This window comes from Trichoderma harzianum (assembly GCF_003025095.1).
Source record: "Trichoderma harzianum CBS 226.95 unplaced genomic scaffold M431scaffold_16, whole genome shotgun sequence".
Classification (NCBI taxonomy): Eukaryota; Fungi; Ascomycota; class Sordariomycetes; order Hypocreales; family Hypocreaceae; genus Trichoderma; species Trichoderma harzianum.
The window spans coordinates 95,866-111,083 of record NW_020209264.1 but is presented as its reverse complement, the minus strand read 5'-3'; the positions used below and the strand labels follow the sequence as shown (position 1 = coordinate 111,083).

The 15,218-nt window shown below is 49.8% G+C and overlaps 6 protein-coding genes across 6 annotated transcripts; 5 read left to right on the top strand and 1 right to left on the bottom strand.

The window, feature by feature from the left end:
- Window positions 1–383: 383 nt before the first annotated feature.
- On the top strand, window positions 384–857 carry M431DRAFT_9594 (hypothetical protein; the record flags this gene model as incomplete). Its single annotated transcript, XM_024924763.1, has 1 exon — window positions 384–857. The coding sequence occupies one exon, from the start codon at window positions 384–386 to the stop codon at window positions 855–857; it is 474 nt and encodes a 157-aa protein (XP_024769404.1).
- A 2,464-nt stretch (window positions 858–3,321) lies between these two features.
- Window positions 3,322–5,829, top strand: M431DRAFT_9593 (hypothetical protein; the record flags this gene model as incomplete). The annotated part of the gene is made up of 3 exons (XM_024924760.1): window positions 3,322–4,471; window positions 4,536–4,999; window positions 5,056–5,829. 3 exons carry the CDS (start codon window positions 3,322–3,324, stop codon window positions 5,827–5,829), a joined length of 2,388 nt encoding a protein of 795 aa, XP_024769403.1.
- A 412-nt stretch (window positions 5,830–6,241) lies between these two features.
- M431DRAFT_125336 (hypothetical protein) lies at window positions 6,242–8,336 on the top strand. The gene is made up of 4 exons (XM_024912242.1): window positions 6,242–6,339; window positions 6,453–6,540; window positions 6,609–6,847; window positions 6,904–8,336. Exons 1-4 carry the CDS (start codon window positions 6,289–6,291, stop codon window positions 8,179–8,181), a joined length of 1,656 nt encoding a protein of 551 aa, XP_024769402.1. The 5' UTR covers window positions 6,242–6,288; the 3' UTR covers window positions 8,182–8,336.
- A 777-nt stretch (window positions 8,337–9,113) lies between these two features.
- Window positions 9,114–13,020, top strand: M431DRAFT_9591 (hypothetical protein; the record flags this gene model as incomplete). The annotated part of the gene is made up of 3 exons (XM_024924757.1): window positions 9,114–11,507; window positions 11,566–12,794; window positions 12,858–13,020. The coding sequence occupies 3 exons, from the start codon at window positions 9,114–9,116 to the stop codon at window positions 13,018–13,020; spliced, it is 3,786 nt and encodes a 1,261-aa protein (XP_024769401.1).
- Window positions 13,021–13,367: 347 nt separating this feature from the next.
- M431DRAFT_499757 (hypothetical protein) lies at window positions 13,368–13,715 on the bottom strand (the record flags this gene model as incomplete). Its single annotated transcript, XM_024917834.1, has 2 exons — window positions 13,368–13,532; window positions 13,620–13,715. 2 exons carry the CDS (start codon window positions 13,713–13,715, stop codon window positions 13,368–13,370), a joined length of 261 nt encoding a protein of 86 aa, XP_024769400.1.
- A 431-nt stretch (window positions 13,716–14,146) lies between these two features.
- On the top strand, window positions 14,147–15,103 carry M431DRAFT_125328 (hypothetical protein). The gene is made up of 6 exons (XM_024912241.1): window positions 14,147–14,302; window positions 14,363–14,401; window positions 14,496–14,529; window positions 14,602–14,610; window positions 14,695–14,795; window positions 14,851–15,103. Exons 1-6 carry the CDS (start codon window positions 14,300–14,302, stop codon window positions 15,001–15,003), a joined length of 339 nt encoding a protein of 112 aa, XP_024769399.1. The 5' UTR covers window positions 14,147–14,299; the 3' UTR covers window positions 15,004–15,103.
- The last annotated feature ends 115 nt before the right edge of the window (window positions 15,104–15,218 follow it).

Genomic DNA, 15,218 nt, shown 5'->3' with positions numbered 1-15,218 from the left:
TGACAGCCTTCTTGCCTTGATGTAGGCCCCCGGTTGTTTCCTCTCCAAACCCAACTAGCCCTCCAGAATAAGGGTTTTGCAACCACGCAAAACCCGTCAACCTGAGATCTGCAACACTGAGAAATCGAGCGACGACCTGGGTATCAAGAGCGATACTTGAAGGCTTCCGGTCGTTTCCTCTCCAAACCCAACCAGCTATCTGGCACACGAGATTTCTACTTGCGCAAAAGGTGTCGACCAGAAATTTACGACACCGAATAAAAGGGCAATACGCTCTCAGACTAGTCGAAACACACCAAACAAACACTCTATCTTCAAAGGAAGTGGAATCTGGACACCCAATACATCAAAATTAGTCGAATCATCACGCAACTCCTATCGATATGCCTTTTATTCACGATGATGGGTATGATTGGCCTTACGATGAGTATGATTTGTCTGACGATGAGTATGATTTGTCTGACGATGAGTATGATTCGTCTTACGATGATCAGTCTGACGACGACTATTATGAATCCACCCTTGAAGTGATCCCTCAGGAAGATCCATTCAATCGGAACCGGCGGCTGATTAACATCGATTTGGGACCTGCGGTATCAGCAGCGGCGGAAGCGGGGCGCGAGATCAACATTATCGTGGAGGAGCCTGTGGAAGGCGACGACAATGTTGCTGTACCATGGGAACTTATTGACGGCTGGTTTTACAGCGTGGGGGATTCCTATGTTATATCTCTCCTTGTTGAGGATAGGGCGGATTTCGATCCTGATGCGGTATACCTGTATTACTATTATAATACCGGGCGGAGCTTCTCTTTTATTTTCACCATTGATCCTTTGCTCATCACCCTTCTTGATTAAGGCGGAACATATTGCATATAGCTGTCATTCTTGTTCTTGCTCGCTACGGGTAGCTTGACTGCTTGGCACATATATGTACTATGGCTAAATGGCTACCTATGTACTAATCGGGTACGATGGAGGGGGTTGAGTGGTAGTTAACCACGGAGAAATTCTGTACTGATTCATCTTCCATATTGCTATTGGAGGATGTAATTTTATCAGATATAATAATATGGCACGGAAATTCAACTAATATTTGGACTTTATATTTCTTAATCCTAAGCGTGATTGCACAACATTTGCGTGAGAGATGGCAGCTTGGTCCATAGTATCCTAAGACAAACAGTTGATTCGGAAATTAACCTTCACAAATGTACTTCCTTGAAGAATCATTCTCATTCACTGCTGACTACGACTGGGCAGAGATTTTACTTAAAAACTCACCGAATTAGCCTACGATAGCATTCGGTGTAGTGAGGCCGCCCCGTCGGCCTTTCCTGCATGTGTCTAGCTCAGGCAGGCACCAAGACATCGGGTCGTGCATATGCATTTTCTCCAGCCAGATCTATCGTAGCACTAGTGATGGGTCGGCGTGCGGGTAGAGGGAGCAAGCGTTCAGCTAATGCTGGTGCAGCATGATGTATCCTATCTGTAAATTTTACGGCGAGGCTGTCCGACGAAATATTACTTCAGCAGCGAAACAAGCATGTCCGTGAAGTTGTAAAGTAGCCAATAACAGGACACCCAAGCGGAAGAGTGATACATGATTTCGAATGCAATTACTAATAATATCGAATCCTGAATTCTACGGCTGGAGCATCCGCCAATGTCCATACTGGTAGGATGACACGGCACAGACATCACATGTATTGGTAATACGGAATGGGTCTGTCCCGCATTGAAGCTCGAAAGGATAAAAAGAAAACGGTAATTATACCCGATGTTAGGCGAACTGTCTGACATGATCGAAAGGCGTACCGGTATGTGATGAGAAAGACAAAGGAGAAAAAAAGTTCCTTGTAGTAATAGTGCGGTGATGAGGACTCTAAACCGAGTCTACTCCCCACCAGACCCGACGTTGAAGCTCCATACGTGGATGGAGTCGAGTTGTAAGTGAGTCTCTTGGTGATGCTCATGATAATTCGTAGCAACATTCATATATAAAGCGCTGAAACAACTTACATGTTTTGACAGCTCTCGTCGTACCGAATTGATTGACACCAAACACGCAAAACTGCCTTACTTTAGCCACCCATCTAGAAACAACAATTCGAAACTTCTTCAACATCTTCGTCAAACAAAATTTTAAGCATCTCAATAACGATAGCTAGAGTCTCGGGTCCATTCCCACGTGGGTTTGCCCCCTTCAAGCTTAGCTCGCGATGACACCATCACCCTTGTTCCTGTCGTCTTTTTTTCTGCCGACGCCTAATGTCAAAATTTCCCCGAACAAGCTTCAAAATTACTTGACCAAAACGGAACATTGAAAGCCTCATCGCGGCTTACTTGGGCCATGACGCATCGGCAAACCATTTCATTGGCGCTCTACGGAGGAAAAGACGGTTCGGGGATGCAAAAGATCCTTGGCCTTTGCTCTTTTCGGCCGAATGGCGGCGGCCGGCAGAGGATTGGAATAAGTGAGACAGTAAGCTTGAATTTTTCTGGATAGATACTCGGATAAATACCGTTTGGAAGAGAGAAGATCATGTGAAAGAGATTTGAGAGATAACAAGAGATGTAGTCAATGAAGAGAGAGATAGTACATGTAAGTGAAGAATTGGAGAATACTTTTAGGGATCCAGAACTAGAATCTTTCCCGAGCATAACCACCATCAACTGTCTCATTAATTCTGTCCACTTTTTACGCCCAACCGGCAGTGGTTGAGCTTTTCAAGATGTGGCACTCGATGGCAATCCCGCTTTTAGCCCGAGTTTCAACGCCCCACCGTGTCTTAGCAGTAATACGAAGAGCCCTAGTTTTTACACCCTCAACAAAGGGCTTGAGCCGTGGATGTCATGCAATTGATGTGTATTCCTCCGTACTGGTACCCGCGGATGGATCACCTCACACATGTTTGATCGAGCACATGTTTGTACATAACAGCATCGCCAATAGCATCGTGCTGATCCCCTGCCATTGCGTGCTGCCCCGGCCCTCCACTTCTCGGATATCTTGTGCCGCAAAACTTGGCCGCAGATTGCCACTGTCACTTCTTGATGCTACATCATGTTCCTACGAGTAGACTGAGACAAAGAGAAGCTACGAAGTACTGGTTGGGCCCCGCGATGTGGCGGAGATGGATGGGAAGTTTCTTTTACGTAGCATTTCTCCATTCCTCGAGTTGTGTTAAATAGCCCCTTGCCTGCTCTCGACTTTATTTTGTTTTTTATTTTGATAGACATTCTCTTAAGTGCAGATCTTTTCTGTATTCCGTAGAGCCTTTTCTTGTAGAGCTTCGGCTGGTTGCCAAGGCTTTTCACAATGGCATCTGCTCAGCTGGAAAAGACTGATGAACTGGTCTCTGCCGGGCCCATCATCACCGAAGAGGCCCTGAACCGAAAGGAACAGGCTGAAATCGTCGGTATTGATGAAAAGGGTGGCGCCAATCTCGATGTCGAATCGAAAGAGGACCTCACTGCCGGCAAGACTCTGTACACCCTCACCAATGAGAACGGCGAGGAGGAGGTTGTCGATGAAGATGATCCCAGAATCAAGGACATTCCTCCATATGTGAGGCGCATTGTCAGCTTCACCAACGATCCTACCGAACCGACTCTGACCTTTCGATACTTCATCCTTACTATCCTCTTCGTCGCCCCGGGTGCCTTCTTGTCACAAATGGCCCACTTCCGAACAACATATGCCCCCTACTCCGTCTTCTTCGTCCAGATTGCCTCCAACTATGTTGGTGTATGGCTTGCCAAGGTCCTCCCAGCCTGGTGGGTTGGCATCCCCGGCACCAAATGGGGATTCAACATGAACCCAGGCCCCTTCAGCACCAAGGAGCACGTCCTGGTCACCATTTCTGCAGCATCTGGTGCCACTTACAACCTGGGCTACACCCCCATCTCCATGTCCGAGCTCTACTTCAACCAGCCCGTCAACGGCGCCGTAGCCACCTTCTTCATGCTGGCCATCACCTGGACCGGCTACTCATACGCAGCACTGGCCCGCCAGTTCCTCATCTACGACCCTCAGTACCCCTGGTTCCAGTCTCTCTGCCAGACTGCCCTCTTTGAGACCCAGAAGAAGCAGCGTGAGAACCCAAGCCGCGCCTCTCGCAAGCAGATGATTGTCTTCTTCGCTGTCATGGGTGGTATGATTCTGTGGCAATTCCTGCCCGAGTTCGTGTTTCCCTTTTTGGGCTCTCTTGCGTTCCTCTGCTGGGTTGCGCCGCATAACAAGACGGCCAACTTTGTCGGTGCTGGCTTCGGTGGTATGGGATTCTTGAACTTGTCGTTTGACTGGTCTAGCATTTCAACCAACGGCAGTCTGTTCTTGACTCCTTGGTGGACTCAAGTTGTCCTCTTTGCCGCCTTTGTCTTCAACTGCTGGGTCTTGATTCCTGCTGCCAAGTTTGGTAACCTTGGAGAGTGGCACCACCAGTTGATGTCTAACCGCGTCTTCCTTGGTATGTACTTATTATCAATCTTGACTACTCTTGACTTGTCTCTTAAACTAACTCACATCTATAGAAAACGGAACGAGTTATCCTTTGACCGATCTCCTGACTGCCGATGCCAAGCTGAACGAGACTGCGTATGAACAATACGGCGAGTTGTTTGTCGGCACTCAAAGTCTGTGGGCTATGTTCTTCGACTACGCCTCATACTCCTCGGCCCTCGTCTGGATGCTGCTCTTCGGCTGGCCCCAGATCAAGGAAAGCTTCAGGAAGCTCAAGGAACGTACGACCAAGAAGGACTCGGGCAAGATTACCGAGCAGTACAAGGATCAGATCAACATCCTGCAGCGACCCTATGATGAAATTCCATTCTGGTGGTTTGCCGCCCTGTTTATGGTCTCATTCATCATGCTCATCGCCATGGTCGGCAAGAACTTGCTGTTTATTCCAGTGTGGACCTATTTCGTGGCCATTGCAACGGGAGCTCTTGTTGTCGTGCCGCTGGGCTGGTTGTATGCTTTGTCCAACTTTCAACTGGTAAGAATATCCCTGTCAACCTTATATGTCAATGTTAATACTCATAACTCCTTTAGCCTATTGGAACAACAAACGAACTCTTGTACGGTGTCATGGTAAACGCCGTATCTGGATTCAAGAACCCCTGCGGTGCTTCCACTTATGGTGCCATCGCCGGAGATGCCTGGTATCGTGCGCAGCTCAACCTTCAAGACATGAAGATTGGCCACTACATGCATGTTCCTCCCAAGGCCGTCTTCTTCTCGCAAGTCTTTGGCTCAGCCATCGGTATCCCCATCGACTATGCAGTCATTCGATGGGTCCTTGACACCAAGAGAGATTATCTGTCTGGCGCCAAAGAAGATCCCACCCACCAATGGACTGGTCAGTCTCTGGCCTCGTCTCTCACTTCTGGTGTCCAGTACGTGCTTGTTGGCCCCAGCCGCCTCTTCAAGCAGGATATTTACAAGCCTGTTCCTTATGGCTTCTTGGTTGGTGCCGTGTGCCCCATCATCATCTTCTTCCTGCACAAGATGTTCCCACGAGCCAAATTCCAGCTGTGGAACACCACCATCTTCTTCTCAGCCATGGCCATCTTCTACGGCAACATCAGCACGGGCTACACATCGAGCTTCATTGGAGGCTTCGTGGTCATGTTCCTGGCGTACCGGTACCGCTATGACCTGTGGGCACGATGGAATTATATTCTGGCGGCAGCTTTTGATGCTGGTTTCAACTTCAACATGCTGCTCATCTTCTTGTGCTTTGGCGCGGGCAAGATTATTGAGATGCCCAACTGGTGGGGAAACAATGCGGAGAGTAGCGAGCGCTGCTTTGCGCTGGATGACTGATTTATGTATTGATGAGTTGATGTAAAATATGATACCTTTTGTTGTTTTTAAAAATTCATTTGAGATGAAGGGAGGGCTGTAGGAGAAGAGCCTATGCCTCCAAGCGAGACAAACTTAGTATAGATGTGAATAGATTTACACACGATCTAATGTATGATGCCGTTCTCGGATGTTTGTATTGTACAAATGCCTGCTGTGATGATGGTGACATTGGGACTCCTGGAAGGTTCCGGATCTCTTGAAGTTCAAGTGCAAGTCAAATGTACAGCCTCCAGTAAATTGATCCCGAATCCCGCAGCCTACAGGGCTTTTAGGCCCCCACAAGGCGCTGGAGCTGCCCTGTGGAGTCCGCGTGCCACCCAAAAGCTTGGAGCTCCAAAGTCGTCATCCGTGGATCCAGTGACTGTAGCTCCAACTTCCAGCCTCTTGTCCATCTCATGCCTCTCCAGCATCGCCACGATGCCCGTCCAACAGCATGTGCTCAACTGGCTCTACAGCGTCTTGACAAGTGTGCGTGCCCCCTATCCTAATATCATTAATTCCCTCTATTCCTTCACACGAGACTGTCCCGATATTGCGCCTTCTCAAGCACCTTAAACACCCCGCATCTAACCATCTAACAGGAATATCACGATGTGAACCGCACCTACAACGACATCGCCACCGTCCTCGCACGATACCCAACCCTCGCTCCACGAACCGATGTGCACAGTACGATTGCGCCCTTCCGATTGCATCTACTCTTCTTCGTGCCCCGGAACTGACAATCCAACTCACAGCCTTCCCCAATGGCGCCAGCGCCCTCCTGGTGCACTTGACCGGCACGATCCCGGTCCTCTTCCGAGGCACCACATACAGGTTTCCAGTTTCAATATGGGTGCCACATGCATATCCGCGAGAGGCACCGCTGGTGTATGTAACGCCGACGGAGACAATGATGGTTCGCCCAGGCCAGCATGTCGACCCCCAGGGCCAGGTCTATCACCCGTACCTAGCTGGCTGGGTCGACTTTTGGGATGTAGGTCACATGCTCATATAATTCTCAGAGACATATCTGACTTTTGGTACACACAGAAATCAAGCCTAAACGACTTTCTTTCCGTCTTGAGCGACATCTTCGCAAAGGAGCCGCCAGTCATTTCGCGGCAGCAGCCTCGAGCAACAACCCAGAGCCCGCCTCCCGCCCAAGAGCCACCTCCAATCACGCCTCACCCTCCAGAAAGGCCTCCTGCCTCGACGTCTTCGCCTGCTCAGCCGTATCCCAATCAAGCGGAATCTCGTCCACCACCGCCGCCCCCGAAGCCTCACCAAGAAGCCCCTCGTCAGGAAGCTCCTCGTCAAGAAGCTCCTCACCAAAATGTTCGCTCACCTCCGCCAATTCCACCTCACCCCCATCTCTCTTCTCCCAGTCCTCCTAGCTTTGGAGTACCATCTAGATATGAATCAGCCCCTCCTCTGCCGCCTCATCCTCAAACATCTAGACCTCCATATCAAAATCATGCTCAGTCTCTACCTCAGTATTCATATGCTCAAGGGCCTGTCCCCTCTCAGTCCCCTCCTCATGGCCACCCGCAGCCTTTGCCACCATTCCAACCGTTAGGAGCAACCCCTGGATACAACGGTCAATTCAACACACAGGGCCAACTACCGCCACAGGCACAGTGGCAACCACCACCACAGCAACAACACCACCAGCAGCAGGCATGGGATAGATATCCGCCACATCAGCAGCAACAACCCCCTCAGCCTCAGCCTCAACCTCCTTATCAGAAATCGCCACCACCTCCGAACCTTCTTGATGACGGGTTGAGTTTGGAAATCAGGCCACAAACAATTGAAGCTCCCCCTATCCCCCCGAACCCCGAAAAGGATGCTCTTCTCAGACAGCTTGCCCAGACGCTGGCCTCTATCCGCCAGCGCAGCCGACAGCAGAATGAGTCTAGCATGGCCGGATTAGAGGCACAGCAGGCTGCGATGCTGTCTGCAATGTCCGCCATGCAAGCTGAGATGGGCCAGCTTACACAGTTCACCAGTATCATCACTTCCAATACGAACATTCTTCATGATGCTCTGCGCAAAGCAGATGCCGTTATTGAAGGATCGAGGAACCATGTGGTCCCAGATATCGACGAGCTATTAGTAGCCCCGACAGTGGTATCTAATCAACTGTACAGGGTAGTGGCAGAAGAAAGAGCACTGGGTGATGCAATATTTATGCTTGGCCGTGCTGTTGAGAGAGGCCGTATTTCCCCGGCTGCGTTTGCAAAGATGACGCGATCTCTAGCGAGAGAATGGTATCTGAAGAAAGCTCTAGCACGCAAAATTGCGCAGGGAATGGGGCTCATGGTATGATAGTGCTGTGATAGGAACATGCCTCAAGCAGCGGCAGTTTAGTTGAAACCTGTTTGGCATATTGTTGGCTAGGTAGGACATAGAAAGATGCTGTTCATAGTAGTATAAAGAGCAAATTGCAAGAGCGAATTTAATAAACGACTACCTGTACTCAGCCCTTGAAAATTCTTTGAATGAACTAACCAATTAGACATGTTGTACGGCTCATTCTTTGATATTGATAGCTTTTTGTATCCAGGGTTGGACTGAATTAAGAGCATCTACTATACGGCCAGGTTAAGGGTCATCAGCACATAGGAAAAAATTCACACAACAATCTGATACGAGTGCCATCACAAGTGATTAAGGCCAACTATGGCCTCTCATCTCTGCATCTCTATATGCATTCAGCTACCTTTACTCTCGTTTACATCAAATGGCATATTCACAGAGCTAGGTACCCAAGTACTGCTTGCTATCAGTGAATCCGGCTTATGTAACCGCATTGTGATTACAAAGTCCCCAGTGTTTTACCGGGGCGCTAGTCCTAGTCGGCACTGGCCCCAAGGCTTCACTAAGCACGTCGCGCGCCGCAGCATCTGGCGGGATCCCTTTTGCGTTGAAAGATTCATCACGACAAAAAAAAGTTGCTGCCTTCCACCATCAACTTTCATCGTGCGCAACCGCCAGTCCCGCAAGAGCTCTTTGTGTGTGAGGGAGACTCTTTTTGCCGGGATCGCTCGCGGATGCTCGTTTGGTGACAGGCATTAGGATCGCTGCTGATTCGTCTAGAGCTTCCTGGATCGAGCGGTCCCTCCACGGCGTGAGGACGAGGCTGCACCCACGACAGCTGCCTTGAGTTGAGCTGGGACATTGGCCCAAGGGAGGATCTGGATAGACCGAATTCTACTTATTACCACGCTTAATTCCATCTCATACCCATTACCGCCACCATGGCTGACTACGAGGACGAATACGACTACGAGAACTACGGAGACGAGGATGAAGGCATCACTCCCGAGGATTGCTGGACTGTCATCTCCTCCTTCTTCGAAACCAAGGGTCTCGTATCGCAGCAGACCGACTCTTTTGACGAATTCACCCAGACGACGATCCAGGACCTCGTAAACGAATACTCCACCATCACACTCGACCAGCCAAACCCTCCTTCGCCACCCGGCCGAACAATAGCCCTTCGTCGATATGAGATCAAGTTTGGAAGCGTCATGGTGTCACGTCCCACTATCAGTGAGACGGACGGCACTGTGACTTCTCTGCTCCCTTACGAGTGCCGAGACCGTAACTTGACCTACGCCAGTCCCCTCTATATCAAGATCACTAAAAAGGTGTCGGCTGCTGTTGAGAGGGAGGTTCCCCTGCACGAAATGGACGATGCTCAGCAGGAGGAATACGCAAGAACCGGCGAACACCCTACAAAGCTCGAGTGGGAAGAGGAGGAGAACGGCGAAGATGACAACATCGGCAAGTCTGATGACTGGAAGGACATGGTCTTCGTTGGCAAGCTGCCCATCATGGTCAAATCCAAGATTTGTCATCTGAGCCGTGAACAGGATGATAGCCTGTTCCTTGTCAACGAATGTCCCTACGATCAGGGTGGCTACTTTGTTATCAACGGCAGTGAAAAGGTCCTCATCGCCCAAGAGAGATCCGCCGCCAACATTGTCCAAGTCTTCAAGAAGGCCCAGCCCAGTGCCTATACCTATACGGCTGAAATCCGAAGTGCGCTGGAAAAGGGCTCACGGCTCATCTCTAGCATGATGCTCAAGCTGTATGGCAAGGGAGACTCTGCTCGTGGTGGCTTTGGCCAGACTATCCACACCACCCTGCCCTTTGTCAAGTCAGATCTTCCCGTCGCCATTGTCTTCCGTGCCCTGGGTGTCGTTTCTGATGAAGATATCCTCAACCACATTTGCTACGACCGCAACGACAGCCAGATGCTGGAGATGCTTCGACCTTGTATTGAGGAGGCCTTCTGTGTCCAGGACCGAGAGGTTGCTCTGGATTTCATCGGAAAGCGTGGAAACCGAGACCAAGCTGGTCTCGGACGCGAGAAGCGTGTCCGCGTGGCCAAGGATATCCTTCAGAAGGAGACTCTTCCCCACATTTCACAGACAGAGGGAAGTGAAACCAGAAAGGCATTTTTCTTGGGATACATGGTGCACAAGCTGTTGCAATGTGCGCTCGGAAGAAGAGAGCCCGACGATCGTGACCACTTTGGAAAGAAGCGTCTGGATCTGGCGGGTCCCCTGCTGGCAAAGCTGTTCCGTGGTATCATGCGAAGGATGAACACTGAGTTGGCCAACTATCTGAGACGATGCGTCGAGGGCAACCGACACTTCAACCTTGCTGTGGGTATCAAGCCCGGCACGCTTTCAAACGGATTGAAGTATTCGCTTGCCACAGGAAACTGGGGTGATCAGAAGAAGGCCATGAGCTCAACTGCAGGTGTGTCCCAGGTGCTTAACCGTTACACGTTTGCTTCGACCCTATCACATTTGCGTCGTACCAATACTCCTATCGGAAGAGATGGTAAGCTCGCAAAGCCTCGACAGCTTCACAACACGCACTGGGGTTTGGTCTGCCCGGCCGAGACACCCGAGGGACAGGCTTGTGGTCTGGTCAAGAACTTGTCTTTGATGTGTTACGTCAGTGTCGGTTCTCCCTCCGAACCTCTGATTGAGTTCATGATCAACAGAGGTATGGAAGTCGTGGAAGAGTACGAGCCGCTGCGGTATCCTCATGCTACAAAGATTTTTGTGAACGGTGTCTGGGTTGGAGTCCACCAAGACCCTAAGCACTTGGTGAACCAGGTCCTGGACACTCGTCGCAAGTCCTATCTGCAATACGAAGTCTCTCTCGTGAGAGAAATTCGAGACCAGGAATTCAAAATCTTTTCCGACGCAGGCCGTGTAATGCGGCCAGTCTTTACCGTTCAGCAGGAAGATGACCCGGAAACGGGCATCAACAAGGGCCACCTGGTATTGACCAAGGAGCTCGTCAATAGATTGGCCAAGGAGCAGGCTGAACCTCCGGAAGACCCCAGCATGAAGATTGGATGGGAGGGATTGATTAGGGCTGGTGCGGTTGAATATCTCGACGCCGAGGAAGAGGAGACGTCCATGATCTGCATGACGCCAGAGGATCTCGAGCTGTATCGTCTTCAGAAGGCTGGTATTAACACTGAGGAAGACATGGGAGATGACCCGAACAAGCGACTAAAGACCAAGACAAACCCGACTACTCACATGTACACCCATTGCGAGATTCACCCAAGTATGATCTTAGGCATCTGTGCTAGTATCATTCCTTTCCCCGATCACAACCAGGTATGTTGTCCATCCTTCCAGTCTTATTAACGAAGAAAAATACTAATGGTGTGCATAGTCCCCCCGTAACACTTACCAATCTGCCATGGGTAAGCAAGCTATGGGTTTCTTCCTCACAAACTATTCCCGGCGCATGGACACCATGGCCAACATTCTCTACTACCCCCAGAAGCCGCTGGGTACCACTCGATCCATGGAGTTTTTGAAGTTCCGAGAGTTGCCTGCTGGTCAGAACGCCATTGTAGCCATTGCCTGTTACTCTGGTTACAACCAGGAAGATTCCGTCATTATGAACCAGAGTAGTATTGACAGAGGTCTTTTCCGAAGTCTCTTCTTCCGATCATACTCGGATCAGGAGAAGAAGGTTGGATTGAACTACACCGAAGTGTTTGAGAAGCCATTCCACCAAAACACTCTTCGCATGAAGCACGGCACATACGACAAGCTGGATGAAGACGGTATCGTTGCTCCTGGTGTCCGAGTATCTGGTGAAGATATCATTATTGGCAAGACGGCGCCGATTGACGCTGAGACACAAGATCTCGGTACCAGGACGACTATGCACCAGAGGCGAGATATCTCAACTCCTCTGCGTAGCACTGAGAACGGTATCGTTGACTCTGTCATTGTGACAGTGAACGCGGACAATGTCAAGTATGTCAAGGTCCGTGTCCGAACGACCAAGATTCCTCAGATTGGAGACAAGTTCGCCTCTCGTCACGGTCAAAAGGGCACTATTGGTGTTACTTACCGACAAGAGGACATGCCCTTCACAAGAGAAGGTGTCACTCCAGACATCATCATCAACCCTCACGCCATTCCATCCCGTATGACAATCGCTCACTTGATTGAGTGTCTCCTAAGTAAGGTCTCTACGCTGGAAGGTATGGAGGGTGATGCCACCCCCTTCACGGATGTCACCGTCGACTCGGTCTCAGAGCTGTTGCGAAAGCACGGCTACCAGTCACGAGGCTTTGAGATTATGTACAATGGCCACACAGGCCGCAAGCTGAGAGCCCAGGTGTTCTTTGGACCAACATACTACCAGCGACTCCGTCACATGGTGGACGACAAGATCCACGCTCGTGCCCGTGGTCCCGTGCAGATTATGACAAGACAACCCGTGGAGGGTCGTGCCAGAGATGGTGGTCTCCGATTCGGAGAAATGGAACGTGATTGTATGATTGCTCACGGTGCCGCGTCCTTCCTCAAGGAGCGATTGTTTGAGGTGTCAGACGCCTTCCGAGTTCACATTTGCGAGATTTGTGGACTCATGACGCCTATTGCGTACGTTTTCTCTCTTCCTTTTAACGTTTGTCTAATTGTAATGATGCTAACTTATATCACCAGCAACCTCTCTAAACAATCGTTCGAGTGTCGACCTTGTAAGAACAAGACCAAGATTGCACAGATTCACATCCCTTATGCCGCCAAGCTCCTGTTCCAGGAACTCCAGTCGATGAACATTGCGGCTCGCATGTTCACAAACCGGTCTGGCGCGTCCATCAGGTAAACCTTGGAGAGCATTGGCTTATACAAACCGCCATTTATTATTGCCGCGAGGTTCACAAAAGATTGATTTGCGGATCTCCATATTTTTTGCTTTATGCTTTGTTTCTTGGAGAATGGAAGATGGTGGAAATTGCTCTATGACAAAAATGGATACGGGACGTCTCGCTCCCATTGCTGCGCCAGCGAGATAAATGCTGAGCGGAGAGTATGATTGTACATGTAGAAAAAAATAATACAATGAAGAAAGTTAAAAAAGAAAAAGAAAAAGAGACGTCTATCTATCGTTGGACTTGCTCATATCGTGTCGTGCGTAGGTAGTGATTGCAAGGTGTGAAATGTCTGGTGTTGTTACCTCGAACCGGCAGAAGCTTTGTTTGGCGGTTCTAATGAGCTGTGAACGCTCTGTTCACGCTTGTACTCCTCCTCCAGGGCCTTCTGCATGTCAAAGTCGAGTTGACGTTCTCTCTTGATGCGCTGTTGCTCAATGTCACGGACAACGCCGGCATGCATCGCCTTTTGGAATTGTGTTAGCAGGGTAGATGTCAAGAGTTTTACGTAGTGGTGAGAAGAGGGCAGAGGATGGCAGAGAAGGGAGCATACGGTTTGTTCGGCCTTTTGCTGAAAGTGTACGAATACAATTACGCCGGCGGCGAAGAGGGATGTGGCGGCGAGGGAGAATTTCGATGCGGAAGACATGATGGTTTTATATGAGAGGTGGGTTGTTGAGTTTTTGTAGGAAATTGCTCTTGTTTGGGGTGAATTGGCGGTGAGAAGAAACTGTCTTGAGGGATTGATGATAATTTTCGAAATATCTCAGAGGAATAGTTGGTGAATGAGTGGGTGGGTGTATGGGCGTAGGTGGTTGATATTATACGGATATAGCATGAGGATGAGAATGAAGATTTCAGAGCTGTGTCGTGAGTGGTCAGATTGTTCGATTTGGCTAGAGGTAAAGTACCCCCAGCGGCATGCACTAACAGCTCAACCCCAGCATATCTGCGTGTTAGGGTTAGTGCAGCTGCAAGAAGTTACTTTAGGAACACACTTCTAACGCCGAGCCACGCCGAGCTGTGACGACAGCGGGCATTACCTAAGATCGATGCCTCTATCCTCTGTGCATCGGAGCTGCACCAACCTACTGTACAATCAACCACCTTGAACTTGCGACATACAACCTCTGCGCCTTTCCCAAAACACCTCGACCGAATTGCATCCGCCCCTTTCTTCTGTTCCTTTTTCTTTCAACTTGAGCGAGTCCTTTCAATCTACATCTAGCAATCATGGTGAGTGCGCAAGCCGTTGCGTGAGGAGCATTTAGCTTCGGAATAGCTGACTTGGTACAGTCTGCACAGAACTCGGCTGGTATCCAGACCCTCCTCGATGTACGTTAACGAACGATCCGAAAATAAACTGCGCGCCTTTTGGGATACTACCTCGATGGGGGTTACGTGGTGCTGATTTGCGTTTTCTGGGTAGGCTGAGAGGGAGGCATCCAAGATTGTACAGAGGGGTATGTTGGACACTGCTTGCTTGCTTTGACCGCAACAAAGGAATTACCTAACTAACGATGGCGTGTGCACAGCTCGAGAATGTGAGTAATCCCGCACCGACAGATCTCAACATAAATCGTATACGAGCAATGCCGGAAGCTGACGGTTGTCTCGAACGCTCGCAGTCCGCACCAAGCGCGTCAAGGAGGCTCGTGACGAGGCCAAGAAGGAAATCGCCGACTACAAAGCCAACAAGGAGGACGAGTTCAAGAAGTTCGAGGCCGAGGTACGATAGGACAAACACACTAGCTTCTTCCAACCTAGCTAACAATCGATTGCAGCACAGCAAGGGCAACGAGACTGCCGAGCAGGAGGCGAACAAGGAGGCCGAGAAGCAGATCGAGGTGATCAAGGAGGCGGGCAAGAAGAACCGTGACACCGTGGTTAAGCACCTCCTGGACGCCGTGTTCGAGGTGAAGCCCGTGGCTGCGTGAAGTCTGAGTCGAGAATACCGATAGATGGCGAAGGAGGGGGGAGCGTATACTGAGATGGATGGACGCAATTGACATTCGATACAAGCGATTGGAGGAGGGGTTTGCTGGAACATATCATATGATGCTTTGTCGAGATCGTTCACTCGGTCGGGTTTGCACATTAATTTATACTTGAAAACATTTGAAAAAAGACTACATTTTGCTCATTATTACTT

Coding starts and splice junctions, on each gene's coding strand:
- M431DRAFT_125336 (XM_024912242.1), top strand. CDS start 6,289: ATGCCCGTCCAACAGCATGTGCTCAACTGGCTCTACAGCGTCTTGACA. Junction 6,340..6,452: donor TCTACAGCGTCTTGACAAGT/GTGCGTGCCCCC, acceptor ACCATCTAACAG/GAATATCACGATGTGAACCG. Junction 6,848..6,903: donor GCTGGGTCGACTTTTGGGAT/GTAGGTCACATG, acceptor TGGTACACACAG/AAATCAAGCCTAAACGACTT.
- M431DRAFT_125328 (XM_024912241.1), top strand. Junction 14,402..14,495: donor GTATCCAGACCCTCCTCGAT/GTACGTTAACGA, acceptor TTTTCTGGGTAG/GCTGAGAGGGAGGCATCCAA. Junction 14,796..14,850: donor TCAAGAAGTTCGAGGCCGAG/GTACGATAGGAC, acceptor AATCGATTGCAG/CACAGCAAGGGCAACGAGAC.